At 37.1% G+C, this 15,501-nt stretch overlaps 1 protein-coding gene across 3 annotated transcripts in view; it reads left to right on the forward strand.

Annotated features, from left to right (window-relative positions):
• The first annotated feature begins 2,871 nt into the window (after window positions 1-2,871).
• epn2 (epsin 2) overlaps window positions 2,872-15,501 on the forward strand; it is a 43,350-nt gene continuing 30,720 nt past the window's right edge. For 2 of the 3 annotated variants that reach the window (XM_051715693.1, XM_051715695.1), the window contains exons 1-2: window positions 2,872-3,049; window positions 9,502-10,287. In XM_051715693.1, coding sequence (XP_051571653.1) covers window positions 9,693-10,287 — 595 coding nt within the window. In that variant the 5' untranslated portion in view covers window positions 2,872-3,049; window positions 9,502-9,692. Of the gene's footprint in view, window positions 3,050-9,273; window positions 9,292-9,501; window positions 10,288-15,501 lie in introns of those variants that run through there. The other variant, XM_051715694.1, reaches the window with a different exon arrangement.

Consider the following 15,501-nt stretch of genomic DNA (forward strand, 5'->3'; position numbering starts at 1 on the left):
GGGGGGGTTTAAGCTGTTATATGGTCTTGTTACAATGTGCCCCTCACGATTTCTGAGGCCCCAAGCAACCGACCAACCCTGGGCCCCATTTCGAAAAATTCTGCTATATTATTATTATTACTTTGAGGATTTGTTGTACACACTATTAATATATTTCTGTCTTATTTACTTTACTTTCACCTGGAGCTCATATTCTGATGCTGCAGTGTATTGTTCATCATGTTGCATAAGGCTGTATTTTATGTAGGCATTACAGACAACATTCGTAACTGTACAAACATACAAGTCACACTAAAGCAGAAGGGGAAAAAAAAACATTGCTGTTTATCAAGCACTGAAACTTTGCTTGGTACAGAATAATCTGGAATAATGTTAAACATTGTAACAGTCACCTCTTTGCAACCTGAACTTGTTCAGAACGTTAAATATTTGTGACACCTGCACTAAAAACAGTCTAGACGCAGCGCAACGACTGAAACAGAACGCACGTGTCTGTGAGAGAGAGCGCGTGGGCGAAACAAGAAACAAGGCCTGTATATTTTTTCATAAATTACAAACCCGAACCCAAATTCCTACTGACCCGAACCCGGCGGCTTCGTGAACCGCTCTGAGACCGCAGAGCCTACCTCTTCTGCCGTTACATTTCCTTGCACTGTACATAACCGATTTGTATTTAGATTTGCACTACATATGTATATGTGTGTGTGTGTATGTATGTATGTATATGTATGTATGTCTGTATATGTATGTATATGTATTCATATATGTGTATATGTGTATATATATATATATATATATATATATATATATATATATATATATATATATATATATATAGACAGATAGATAGATAGATGTATGTATGTATGTATGTATGTATGTATGTATTGTCTATTGCGTATTCTATTTATACTTTCCTCTTTTCAATATTTATCTATTTTATATTCAATTTTAATTATTTTTTAAAAGTCTTGTTGCTGTTTTTGTATTGTTGTGTACTAGAAGCTCCTGTCACCAAGACAAATTCCTTGTATGTGCAAGCATACTTGGCAATAAAGCTCATTCTGATTCTGATTCTGACAACAGCGTATTCACGCGTGTACCCAGAACAACATGTCACCCCTCAAGCGTTTTTTTTCGGAGCTTTCCTATCAAGGCGGGGAGCCGCACGCAATTGCGTGGTTTGCGTGGTGGTTAAAACCGCCGGCGTCAGAGACCGAAAATAAAGAAAATCTTGAGCATGCTGCCCCCTACTGGTCCATTCATGTCAATACTATCAATTCTGTTACTCGGCCTTCTGTATGTGTGATTTTTAATGAGAATGACTGCATTTATGTATTGAGTAGAATCAAAGAGTTTTATCTTCAACAATAATGGTGGATGACTCACATAAAGTTCTATTTAAAAATTATATCATCAAGTTACTGAAAAAAGGTGGTTAGGCAAATGCTTATTGCATACTAAGCAAATATCCTATTAATTTATCATGGTCTAAGGCAGGAGTTTTCAAACTGGGGTGTTGGGGGTCCTTGGGAAAAAACGTTTGACATTACCGAATTTGACATTGTTACGGTTTCATTCTGCTTTAAGAATGGTTGGAAATCATGAGATTAATTATTATTATTTTATTTTATTGACAGTCCTAGTTCTTAACTGTTAGAAATAATAATAATACAAATCTGCATAATGGTCTGTGGTAATAATATTTATTGAACCTTTAGTAGTCACTGTTAGCTTGCTCACTGGGTGTTGTGGGGTCATATCAGAGTTTTGTCCATATTCTCAGTAAAGATGCTTTGGAATAATATTTTTTGTGAAAGCGCTAAAAAAAATAAGTTTGAATTTAATTGAAAATCTCTTTTATTCTAGTTTCTCTTAAGGCTTCTATACAAACATTAATAGTAAATATACAGTATATTATATATATATATATATACATAAATTAAAAAAATATATGTGTTTTTATATTTTCTGAATGGGGTTCCCTCACAAGGGAATCATCATATTTGGGGGTCCAAGGCATCAAAAAGTTTGAAAACCCCTGGTCTTAGGTGCTTCAAAGAACACCAAGGTATAACCATGGTACATATCCAAAACAAAATATGGTTAGTAGGGGTATAAGTAAACTTAAAGTGGCTTAGATTATTTGACTAATCCACAGCTTGTTGTTACAGCAAGAAGGCTATGGCAGAGGAAACCATCAAGTGTGCAAATACAGGCCTTTCTGTTCAATGCAAACATGTCTGAATGCTCTAATATAATAAAAGAATCCTAAATAAGCCAAAGAAATGTTGCTTTCACTAGTAATGATCCCTCTATTTAAAATAACACCATTATACTATCTATATCTATAATATAATAAAGATAGCTTTTTGACCTTGTGACATAGAGATATAATCATATCCAGGGCTGTAGAAAGGTTTTCTGGGCCCCCTGACTGTATATTGCTCTGGGCCCCTTTCCTATTAAAAAAATACATTGTTATTAAAAAATGTTTTGTTGTGGGCCTGATCATATCATACAGAAATTACATTCATCCACTCTGTTTGTAGCAAACACGTGTCAGTGTTTGCTATTTTAAAGGTGTGTGTGTGTGTGTGTGAGTGTTTTATTTTTCTAAAGATGAGTTATGACATTCTAATCTGATACAAGACCACTTTGGGGCCACATTCCGCCAACTTCATCACATTTAATTTAACCAATGACGGAAAATGTTGACTCATTTTATCCGAACAATACTTTTGGGTGTTTTGGTTGACTTTAATGACCGTACAGAGGCCCGCAGCGGCGATCTATCGGAAATAACCCGTTTAAAGAATGAAACCCAGTGACTTTGGTCACACCCTTTGGCTTGTCTCGCCTTTCCTGAGGAGAATGAATGTGCAGTCAGAGCGCCATGTTGAACAGTGTTGGTGTCACACACACAACCCAGCACATTTAACACTAACGCAAAGACACCGTCAATCTTGTGTGTTTCTTAAAAATAAAGTTTCCATCTCTCTTACACGGTTAGTTTGTACTTATGCCGGCCATCATCACCGGAGGTTTGGTAAGTTACTGTTTTCGTTTTCTAGTCGCTTCTCTCAGTGTGGCGATATCCCCAACGAGTACCACACAGATTTCGTCTTGAGCTTTAACAAAACGACGAGATCTTGGCGTAAACACACTCCTGAAACGGAATGAGTTTGATAAAGCAGAGTTTTCTTTAGGGTTTGAGTGTAATTAGAGCAACATTTAGTTAAACTGTCAAGTTAGTTAGTCGAGGCTTAGCTACATTTAGCTAGCATGCGCGGCTAATACTCAAACTCACTTTATACATAAAAAAGACGATATGCATTCAAATAAAACAATAAAACGTCATTTTACCAATTTGCCCGCTTTTACAACATTAAAAAGCAACAACCTAGCCGCATAAAATAGCTTAGCTTTTATAAAGTTCTCACAGTTGCGGAAACTTTTATCGTGTTTTCTGTAGCTAGCTAGTTTATTTGTGAAGGAAACGTTTAACGAGCTATAAAAGTAGCTATTGTAACTATTGTACACTATAAACTTGCAGACATGCCTACATGAAATGTTTATTTTGTGGAAGGATGAGACGTGTTATTAGCTTGGAGTAGCTAGCGTGCTATCAAGTTAAAGTTAGCTTGATACTTTAGTCATTTTTAACCGGCCTTTTTTTTCTTCAACTATAGATAACATTTCTCTCTTGGTACTATGCGTTATGCTAGTTGTATTTTATTTAAGTTCTAAACACAAATATATTTAGTTTCTGTTCATAAAGTGTATGAACTGTAGCTAAGTGTAGCTCGTCTAGCTAAGGTCCCACATATAAATGTTATTTACCATGACTATATATTTATTTGTCCTAACCTTTTCTTGAGAGTTTCGTGTAATACTGTCTGCTCTGTTTACGTTTACGTTGTTCCTAGATTAGTTTTTCTGTGGGTGTCTCTTGTGAGATTACTGTATAATCACAAATCCTTTGTGTAAAGATGGATTTGTGGTTTGACCAGTTTGTTTTGTCGACACTGTAGATGGCACGCCACATTTTATATTGTCTACAATATGATCATGATATCAAACATTTACTGGAAAGGACACGTTTGACCCCTTTAACATGGACATAGCATATAATGTAGATCCAACAACAACAATCCCCTCAGATCAGTTGATGGACACACCCGTGATTGAGGAGAATCGTGTCTATTGTTTTTGTTTTCATTTTTGCAGCATATGCATCTTAATCTTTTAGTGTTTTGAATCAACTAATTAGCCAAACAGGGTCTCTAGAGGACAACTGGGCAAGTGATGTTCCCTTTAGAGCAGATCATCTGCCTTTATTTAGCAACTGAACTACAGAGCTGTCTGGCATTTATCATGTCTTGCTGAAATGAGAGTGAAGATACTTTTAAGTCATGTTACAGTTGATGTAACATGGAATAAATACATCTCTATGGTATTATTCATAAAACAACATTGTACCAGTTTACACAAAGTGGCAGAACCAGTTGGACTAACTGGAATAGCAGTATGCAGTACATTACACATGCATGTATTCTTAAAAGCATTGTATCTTGTATAACATTCACCTTACCTTTTTTCAGTCAGCCTTGCAGGTCAGTAGGACCAAGAAATATTTAGCCTGCATTTATTTTATTTTATTTTTTTACAATAATACTTGGACTGTGTGAAATAGTTTTATTTTGCGAGTTGCACCTGCGTTTTCTTGCAGCTTGATTCGTTCTGCCACAAAACACCCTTCCACAGTGGATCCTTAAAGACGTAAAGACATGTTGGCACTTGTCATGCACACTTTTTTTTCAGTAATATTGAGTGATATCAGGGCAGTTTGCCCTTCACATTTGTGCTGATCTGCTCTTGCGTTTTGCAGGTGTCCCTTATGCAGGATTAGTATTCGCGGCATGCGTGCCATGCGGGTGTTCATGGATTGGTATAGCCTGTGGAGTTGCATTTCAGATGGAGGAGGAATAGGTCACACCAGTTCCTGGGTGCAGCATGGTCATTTGTCTTTACACAGTTGATTTTGATGGTGTATGTGGAGAATAATGGTTTTGATGATCTTTTATTGTGGCTTCTCTTTGCTAAAATTGGATGGTCTAGCTCAGTGTTTCTCAATCCCAGTCCTGGAATACCTAATCAGACACCTATTTCAGGTCTTGGAATCTCAACTATAGAGCTAATCGGTAGAAAAATGTGTTTTAAATAAGGTAGACTTTAGGGGTGGGTAAAAATATCGAGTTTCCAATGCATCGCAATCTTCATTTGAACGATCTAGATTCTTAAATCCCAAGATCGATCTTTTACTCTGCGTAACCCTCTGCTACAATGAGAGGAAACACTCGCATTTAAAACCAAATTTTGTGCTCTGCGACTAAAATTTATATATTTGGCAACTGGCTGGTAAATGTTTAGATTTCACTCACTAGTGTAGTATAGTGGTGGAGTATTCAGCAGCAATATCCTTTCACTGCATGTTGAGAGTAAAAGTTATTCTGTGTTATGTGTGTGTGTCCAAAGACGAGATCCACGCAACCGTTTTGTCAATGAATAATGTCTCTTTTAATACTCTTTCTACTCTCTACAGTCAGTTGTTGATCAAAAACAACAAAAAAATAAACATTTAATTCTAATCGTGCATAGCACAGTTTAAAGCCGTTCGAGTCTCTCTCGTTAATGTGCTCATTTACAGATGCTCTTTACAGAAATGCCGGTTTTCTTAAAAGATACAGTACCAGTACCCACGGTTCGGGAAGCATTGGCACCACGGTTCACCAAGTTTAATGACGCATCTGGAGGTTTGGCGAAGAAAAAGCGTCAGATAGACATGCACAGTTACAGCCACCGCTAATGCAACTTTATGGATCTGTAAATGGATACGCTCTGCTTGTTTTTCACGTGGGTCAACTTGACGACATCACTGTTCTGCACGCATTGTGTGTAGTCGAAAATGGTAAGTGCCAAGCGGAGAAAACAAGAAGCTGATAGAGAAGCCCCCTGTGTTATTCAAGTCTCCTGTCTGGGAACATTTTCTTTTTGCAGTCAATTACAACAGCGATGGTCAAAAAAGTTTACAAAAAGGTTACTATGATTTTACTACAAATACCATAATTAAAATATGGTTACTGTATTAAAACCATGATTTTTATAAAGGGCAAACCTGTTGAAGTTGTTACCAAATACAGTAGTCTTACTTTGGATTTGGAAGTAATATATTTTTTTTGTCCTGAACATAGCAAATACTGAAACCGTGACCCTAAAACCATGATACAAACTGAACCATGAGAAATTTGAACTGTTACACCCCTGGTAAATATCTGTAAATAGTACAAATTATGTTATTGAACAATAAACATTAGGCCTGTCGCGATTATTGAATAACCGCTTGATCGCGGTTATTTTATCTAACCATGATTATTTGAGAGAACCGCGATTATTGGGCATTCTAATTCCAATCACATTTTAATGGCCAAAAAGGGGAATTTTAAGCGAATATACTGTATAAATGCCATGCATGGCGCACTTGTGTGTCATTCAGTTGAACTCCGAGTCCGAGCGTCACTGAGCTGCACCGCGGACGTCAACCAGGCTCCTGAATCCTGTCCGGAGGAGCGCGTGAAGCGCTCTGATGCATGCGCTGTCAGCAGAGGCTTGGGCCAAACTCCCTCGAAAATATAAACGAACAAGTATAAACTGTGATGGTGAACGCAAAGTGTTCCGGTTTCACTTTCAATGATCGTGTAATGGCAAATGTTCCTGGTTCTTAATGACACAGTGACACAGAGGAGGAGATGCACACTTACTCTTTCTGTGGAGTGATGGAATGATGAAACTAAATCTCAAACGTTTTGCTTCATGACAAATAAGGGCTCGTGGGTTTAAACAGAACATTAAAATAACGTGCTAAAATGAAAAAAGTTAGGACAGAAATATTTTACTATTGCATAATATAATAAATATTAGATAAATATAATAAAATGTTTGCAGTATAAAAATTATATTTTATTTTTAATAAAAATGCATAATATAAAATACAGTTTGTTAAAAACACAACAGTGTAAATGTAAAATTGACCAAAACTGAAGTTGACCAAAAAGAGAGACATATTTTAAGTATTTAGAAATATTTTGATATTTAAAACACTACTTTTCATGTCATAAGTTTTTAAAACCTTAAAAATAAATCATATATCCATACTTTATCATTTGATTAATATATTTCAAGTTAAATAAAAATGACTTCTTAAGGTGTATGGAGCACACATGCACCAAAAAGCACACCTTAAAACTGATTATAAGCAATTATAATTAGTAAAATGAATATTTTCGTAATGTACCTAGATATAAGGTCCCCTGTATAATTAACAACATTAGCTGAAAGATAATTTCTTTCATTTGTAAGCAAAAGGGACAATATAACTGAAATATACCCATATGAATCAATATTGAATCGACTCTAAATTGGAATCAAATAGAGAGCTTCTGAATCGAAATCTAATCGAATCAGGAAATCTGTATCAATACCCAGCCATAGTAGACTTACAAAATGTGCAATTTTGGGGTCCTCCAGGTCCAGGATTGGGACAATAGTCTATGTAATGCTCTGATTTGGTTGTTTTCATTTCATATCGTGTCAGTAACACGAACTGTTAATCTTTGATTCTTTTTTTCACAGTTTACAGCTTTTTATTTTCTAATTAAAAAAAAACAATTTTTTTTGTAATGTTTTTGTAAAGTTGAAATTGTGTTAGATTCCGCTTTTTATGGAAACTCCTTTACCGGCGCTCTTACTATCTTATCCAATGTGCGCAAGCGTTAAGCGAATGCCTGTTTACGTTTTCACATCAGAAATGGAGAATAATCCAATTATTTCAAGACTCTTGTAAATGCGTTTTTCTTGCGCTGTTGGATTTTTTAATTTTTTAATAAACTGCTTTATTGGTGTACATGAAAATGCACTCAATGACTTGGTATCTGAACTAAATGGTAAATAAGGATGTTTTCGTTTCAGGTGGCTGGTATATTTAAAGCTGTTCCATTCACTTTGCTGTTTCAGAGAACAAAAATATTGTCAGTTTAACCAAATGTTCAAGCCCATTGCATTGGTATATTCACTAATTCTCAGAATAAGGAAGTTCTTTCTAGTGATCTGGTGGTGATAAAAGACTGCTGGGATTTCCAAAAATGTTATTGCAGTATTTCCATGTAGTGCAAGAGATGTGTGTCAAAACTGTCCAGTGGAACTTTTTCAGTTTTCTCATAATCTCTTGCATTCTTTTTTTGAAGCATTGTAAGTATCCTAAACTATCCTGAAGTATTGATTCTCTCCATTTCCTGGATGGGTTTAATGTTATCTTGTACAGTAGAACATCGGAACTTTGTTCACTTTTATCTGTGGACAGAGAAATCAATGTCAAAGTGAAGCCAGTGCTGCTCACAGAACTTGCTATGCTTGGTCACTGGCTCAGCTTCAACCCCAATCACTGAGACCCCTTGATATTGGTAGGACTCTGCCAGACCTGTTCTTCAGTATGGAGGAGGCCACCGCTTGCCCTGGATCCTCACACAGACCTGGCCTGTGTGCTGGCTTCCTGGGCCCCCATCGCAGTGGCAGCTTTGTTCCGGTAGTGATACAGTTGCCCCTCTCTTCCTCTGATGTGCTGGGCCTGAATTGGTAATTAAAGCAGCAGATGTTTCATTAGGCGATGGTGGTATTCATGGATATGCAGACTTGGGAGAGGCAGTGGGGGTTGCTTGGAAGGCAGCACTCTACTGGCTTCTCTGCAGGAGAGCAGGAGTCACATTTCAGTGGCTTTTGATGAGTTTATGCTGAGATGTTTTGTTGACTGCCAGTATGCCGGTGTGCTTAGGACAGCAAACTTATCTTTAGTATGAATTCAGTTCGTACTACTTGGGAGTAAACATATGATCTTAAAAATCTTGTTTGCATAAAGGCAGGCATAGGCTGATTTTACATGCTTTAATGTAACGAGCACGGTATGGAGCAATTACTTTTGGGAAATAATGTCTTTCCACATGCCGGCAGAGTGTTGTGTTACCGTAAAGATGAGTAATAGAAACCACTTCATACACTGACTGAACCACCCCTCTGTGTGTATACAATTATGATTTACTCAGCATGTACCAGTGTGGCAAACTGCTACTTGTTCTTAGTTTGAAAAGTGCACAGCTGTGATCCATTTATCTTTATCTGAGGGTTTGGATTAACTGGAGGTGCTGCAGGTGCAACCTGTGAATTGACCATTACACTTCTGTATGCACATGGTGTAATTCACCAAGCTTATCAACATGATCACATGCTACAAAACACTAAAAATAGTTTATCTTTTGTAGAAAGATTTGATCGAAGAAATATCACAATAAGGGCCTGTACTATTTTCATTGCACTTAATAAATGATATGGATTTTGATTGTGTTTGATTTTAACCTTTTTAGTTTCTGACATTTTGGTTTTGTGTTTCAGGGAATGGAGGAATTCATCGAGCTGGCTCCCTTCACTGTGTGGAAATGGTTTTAACAGACACAGAGTAACACAGAAACAGTTCAAACTCTGAACACTTATTCAAACTGTTGCACAATAGACTTTTTGATTTGTAAGAAACTAAACGTAATTTTTATTTTCGACTCAAGGATTTTAACACTACATATACCACCATGCCAAGCTCTACAATTCGGAGGCAAATGAAAAATGTGGTAAATAACTATTCAGAGCCGGAAAAAAAGGTCAGGGAAGCGACTTCCAATGACCCATGGGGCCCCTCTAGCTCACTGATGTCAGAGATAGCAGACCTCACTTACAATGTGGTGGCCTTTTCAGAGATAATGAGCATGATTTGGAAGAGGCTGAATGACCATGGCAAGAACTGGCGTCACGTGTACAAGGCCCTGACGCTGCTGGACTACCTGATCAAAACGGGCTCCGAACGAGTGGCCCTGCAATGCAAAGAAAACATCTTTGCTATACAGACACTCAAAGATTTTCAGTATATTGATCGGGACGGCAAAGACCAGGGCATCAATGTCAGAGAGAAGTCCAAGCAACTGGTCGTGCTGTTAAAGGATGATGAGCGTCTAAAGGGCGAGCGCTCTCAGGCCCTGAAGACTAAAGAGCGCATGGCGCAGGTTGCCACCAGTGTGGGCAGCAACAATCAGATCAGCTTCGGCCGAGGTTCCAGCCAGCCAAACTTATCCACCAGTTATTCAGAGGAGTACGGCAAGTCTGAGGGCTCACCTGCATCTTATCATGGATGTAAGTTTCTTCAGGTGTCAACTTATGAGGCACTTATAACTATTGAATTGTGATGTGTTCATGGAGAATTTGAAGAGAATTATACTGGCACAATGCATCCCAAAATGGCAAAAAGAAAAGTTCTTAAAAAATGAAGATTCTGTCTAGGGCTGGACGATATGGAAAAAAAAATTACAAATCTTGATTTTTTTTTTTTTTTTTTTAAACTTATGGAAGATTCCATAAGATTTGATTTTTCAACTTTTAAATGTACTTCAACATGATTCAAATAACACGTTCTTTAGTAGAATGCAAGGCAACCTGGTTAAAAGTGCAGTAGGAAGTGAAAATCAAAATAGTTATGTAAAATAAATTAAAATCTAATAAACCCAGATGTTTTTGAAATACTAATATAAAATAAGAAAACCGCAAAATACTTCTTAACCAATGTAGGTATTAATTTTTAGAAATCAATATCTAGACATTATCAAGTTTATCTAGAAAGTAGGCCTATTCATTGTATATCAAACAATTTGTATGTATAATCATAAACACCTGCAGATAGAGTCCAGGCCACGAGGTGCCCTCTAGCAATCTGAAATATTCAACTTGCAATGTTTGTCAAAATCATTGCTTCCCAAAAGTTGGGTATAGGTGCAGTTTTTTTTTTAAATACATCACAGATCAAAGCAATAATTAGCAATCTATCTGAATAATCATGGTAAAAGGAGTGAAGGATTAATTCATTCGAATTAATCGAAAAAAAAAATGCTCAGCCCTAATTTTGTCATCATTTACCCACCTTTATGTCATTTGACTTTCTTTGATGTAAAACAAAAGGAGTTTTGAAGAATGTCCTGGTCAAGTGATGTCAAGCTCCAAAATGGACAAATAAGTAGCTCATGCAACTCGTGCGCTATATTCAAAGTCTTCTGAGGCCATGCGATAGCTTTGTGTGAAGAACGGACCAAAATTTAAGTTGTCACTGACTTGGAACAACTGATTTGGACCTAAGGTGCTTTTTGTCCTTCTCTGGAGCTTGACAGCCCCTGGTCATTAAACACAACCTTTTGTTAGGAAGGAGCTGTGGCAACATTCTGCTAAACTTTTCCTTTTGTGTTCTACGGAATCAAGTCATACAGGTTTGGAAAGACATGAAGGTCAGTAAATGATGACAGAATGTTAATTCCTTTTAAAACCACTGGCTAAATTTTTTTTGCATTTTATGCTAAAATGCAACATTATTCTTTAGGACCTTATGAAGTCCTCTACTACCAATAACAGGTTGGTAGCCTGCTGATCTTTTCCGTTTATGTCTGAAATGTTGCTGTTAATGGCAACGGCTAGATCTGGACTGATCTGGACTGGTGCAGTCGTAAACGAGTCAACCTTGTTTAATTTATTGTGAGTGCATTAGGGTGAAACTCTGCACACCTGTAGCTCTTAATGCATGGGGCACATTTTTTATGCTGCAGACCAGGAAACGGCATGTCTGCTGATACTCTGCAGGAGACACATCCTCTGTTGTGCCTCCCTGCAGAACTGAGTGGCCGTATGTCTGCCTTGGACAGCTGCGTGCCTTCCACGTCCCACCCCTTTCCCTGTGCTCATTACAGGAAGACAGAATTCCACAACTCCCTGAGGTCTTTTGCTTTGCCTGTGCTTCAAGGAGGAAGCTGCACATGTCTCTCTCCCTTTTTCCCCATCCCCCTTCCATTGTCACACAATATAAAATGATTTGATCATTTACTTGAGGGAAGTCAGCTAGGCTTTTTCAAGCAGCAATGTAGTGTAAACTCAATCTAAATTATGAGATCAAGCATTTCTGGCATCACTTATGGTTCTTTTTAAAAAAAAAAATAATAATAATAAAGCAAAAATCTGACCAGTTACAGTGACCACCTTTACATTCACTTAAGAAAACAGGTTTTTTGCAGAAAGCGGCATTCTGAAACATTATGTAAATGCAATTCCGATGCAGGTCGCAATAGAAAGTTAAGGAAACAAAAACAAAAAAGAAGTCTTCCTCAGATGCCATTGTTCTTCTGGCTCCATTCACTTCCATTGTAAGCGCCTCACTGTAGCCTCGAGTCAAGTCAAAACGATTTTTTGTGGTAATTATGGATGTGCACAAGTACTCTGAAGTCAGTAATGATCATGAGTGACGTGACTTCACACTAAACCCAAAATTCAGTGATAACTATACACAAACATGTCAAAGAAGGGCCTCATTTTTAATTTTGAGATTGATTATGCAGGTTCTTCTTAACTAACATGGCATATTAAAATGCAACGGTTATTTAGTCTCTGGTAAAGCCACCAGCAGTTTAAAAATTCACAGTTCATCCAGCCATGAAGAAAACAGTGGTGTGCACGCTTAAGGTAATTACGGTAACCTAAAGGAGGAGCAGACATGCGCACTTTCTGAGCATGCATTCTTTGAGTTGGCCAGCGATTCTTCCCATATTGACAAAATATAATGCATTTTTTTTGTCGTTTTTGTAACAGAATACATTGTAATTGTTACAGCCTATAACGATGATTATGCGAGACACTGGATCAACAATGCGATGAAATGATGCAGCCAAAGATGTCCGTCTGACATTTATGTACATACACGTGTATATATTAGAGCTGTCAGAATTAACACATGATATTAATTAAAAATGTAATGTGTACATTTTTCTTAATCGCGATTAACGCATTTACCATTAATACAGTATAAACACTGGTGTGAAGGGCGGAACCTTTGTAATGTTTCCACCCGGAGTCATTACCAGAGTTCCTGTGGATCCTTAAAGTCTTAAATTCAGTTTTCCAAAATTTAAGGTCATAAAAAATCTTAAATGATACAACAAAATCTTAATTATCATTTAAAGAGGTCTTAAATTTGGGAGCAGAAGACAGGAATCATTATATGACCTAATGTGATTATCAAACTTCAGATTAATATGATTTAATTAAATAAATGCATGTGCTACGTCCTTCAGAGTGAAACTTGTGAGTGTTTCCAGCTGTTCACAATCTTTAAAGAGGCCCAATTATGCTTTTTGGGATTTTACCTTTCCTTTAGTGTGTAATATAGCTGTTTGTGCATGTAAAAGGTCTGCAAAGTTACAAAGCACAAAGTCCACGCAAAAGGGAGTTATTCTCTCCCACAGACAACACTGTTCAAGAACTACAAGAAACGGCTGGATTGTAGTCCTGCTATTTCTTCCATAAAGTATCTACGTCACTATGTAACACATTTGCATAATGCCCGCCCTCAAACAAACGTAGTTATAGCAGAAGCCAGGATGAGTTGGGTTAGTGTTGTCGCCATGTCGAGAAGACGCTGTTTTCTTCACTGCGATAGCAAAACCTCTTTGTTTGGACTTCCAAAGGCAGACGAATTGAAGAATCAGTGGTTAAAATGTATTTTTACCACTATTCCACAGCAGTACAACTACAGCCAATGCTGGATTTTCAAGACGGTTACTCCTGAAAGATGGTGCAGTTCCCACTTTGTTGGGACAATCATTCGCTTCAGAATCACAACCTGTAGGTAGGCTTGATTATTTGTGGATTTACCTGTAGGTACGGTGTACATCCAGTGCACAGATGTAGGCCTCTGCTAACCTGCTAGCTAATGTTATTGTGTTGAAATAGTTTTGCTAATCAGCTGCGGGCCCACTTTTATCTACAATTGTATAGAATTATGCAGATTGTTTGTCATTCTTACTATCATGAATAGTGATCAAGTATGGAGATGGATTTTTTACAAACAGTCATTTCCATGGTAGTGCTCGGCTAACATGCTAAATAACGTTATTGTTTTGGTAAGGGTTTACTATTCAGCTGTGGGCCAGCTTTTACCTAAAACTGTGTAACAAAATGGTCAATCTCAAGAGTCTTATATAATTATATAATTACAAGCTGTAATGTTACGGCCGCTAACCACGGTAGTCCACGGCTAACTTGCTCACTACCCAAGAGTAAGCCTCTGTTCTCTGTTCATAGCTCGGGCGAAAAAAGCTTGGCTACACCCATTCCAGCAAAAGATGACTAACTTAGATGCACTATGTGTCTTTTACTTGAAGCTTTGTTAGGTTCACAGTAATCAACAGTGTACTTGTAAGAAAGCTACAAAATTAAAACTTACCACTGTGAAACGCCCTGCTCAAGTCGTGTTTGCGAAGGTGGTTCGTGTTGATCAGCTTGTTCTTCCAAACTTTCATTATCGGACTCAAACTGGTAAGGCAAAAACCGACGCCATTGTTACCATAGTTACAATAGTGTTTACAGCTGTTAAGGAAGCCTGAAACTCGGTTATGGTAAGGGGTGTTACATTTCCGACACGCGGTTGACCAATCACAACAGACTAGGCCAGCTGACCAGTCAGAGCTAATGTACAGTATGAGAAAAATGTGTTTTTTGAACATTAAAGCATGTAAACCTATTCTAGTAGACCCCCAAAATAAAATCATGAATTGGTAAATTAGCATAATATGGGCTCTTTAAGCCATATCGGAAATTTATGACAAACTATCACTAGATCAGCTGTTGATGATAATGATATATAGTTGATGAAATATGACAATGTTTACTTTTAATTGTTTATATTGTAATACATTGTAGATTATTGTAGGAGTGCACATTTTATTTCCCTTATCTGTTTGAATGAGCAACTGGAAGCAGTGAAGCGCAAACATTTCAAAATAAGAGTCCCCGGTGTATTTCAGCCTTTAAAGTTCAAAGTTACATGATTTATTTATTTAATGATTTTTTTGTTTAAAACTGCATCTGGAATTTAATTCAGTTTGGACTCTTGTAGCCTCTGTCTGGCCCTCTCCATCACAGGAAGACTAAGAACATTTCACATAGGCTGCCAGTTTTAAAAACTATTGGCAGATTAATTGCATTTCTTTCAACACATTATCATATCAGCACAATCCAATATTGGTCAACCTCTAATTTGTATCTATTTATATAATGGTACATAAACCAATTTTAATGTGATATATATGGAAAACAAAGTTCTTGCATATATCCTACCTTGTTTTACCGAAAAGCAATGTTAATGCCATTTTGAATGTGTGCCCCTACCTGTTTAAGTAAGAGTCTGTGATACATTAATTATTTTGAGATTGTTTTGGGTTTGTTTTGGTTTGGGGATACAGTATTGATTTTATTTGTTCAGGTCTTGAAAAAGTAGTTTTTAAATTAGATTTTAAAAACTCTGCAGCAACCCTGACG

Source organism: Myxocyprinus asiaticus, chromosome 14 (assembly GCF_019703515.2).
Source record: "Myxocyprinus asiaticus isolate MX2 ecotype Aquarium Trade chromosome 14, UBuf_Myxa_2, whole genome shotgun sequence".
In the NCBI taxonomy this organism is placed as follows: domain Eukaryota; kingdom Metazoa; phylum Chordata; class Actinopteri; order Cypriniformes; family Catostomidae; genus Myxocyprinus; species Myxocyprinus asiaticus.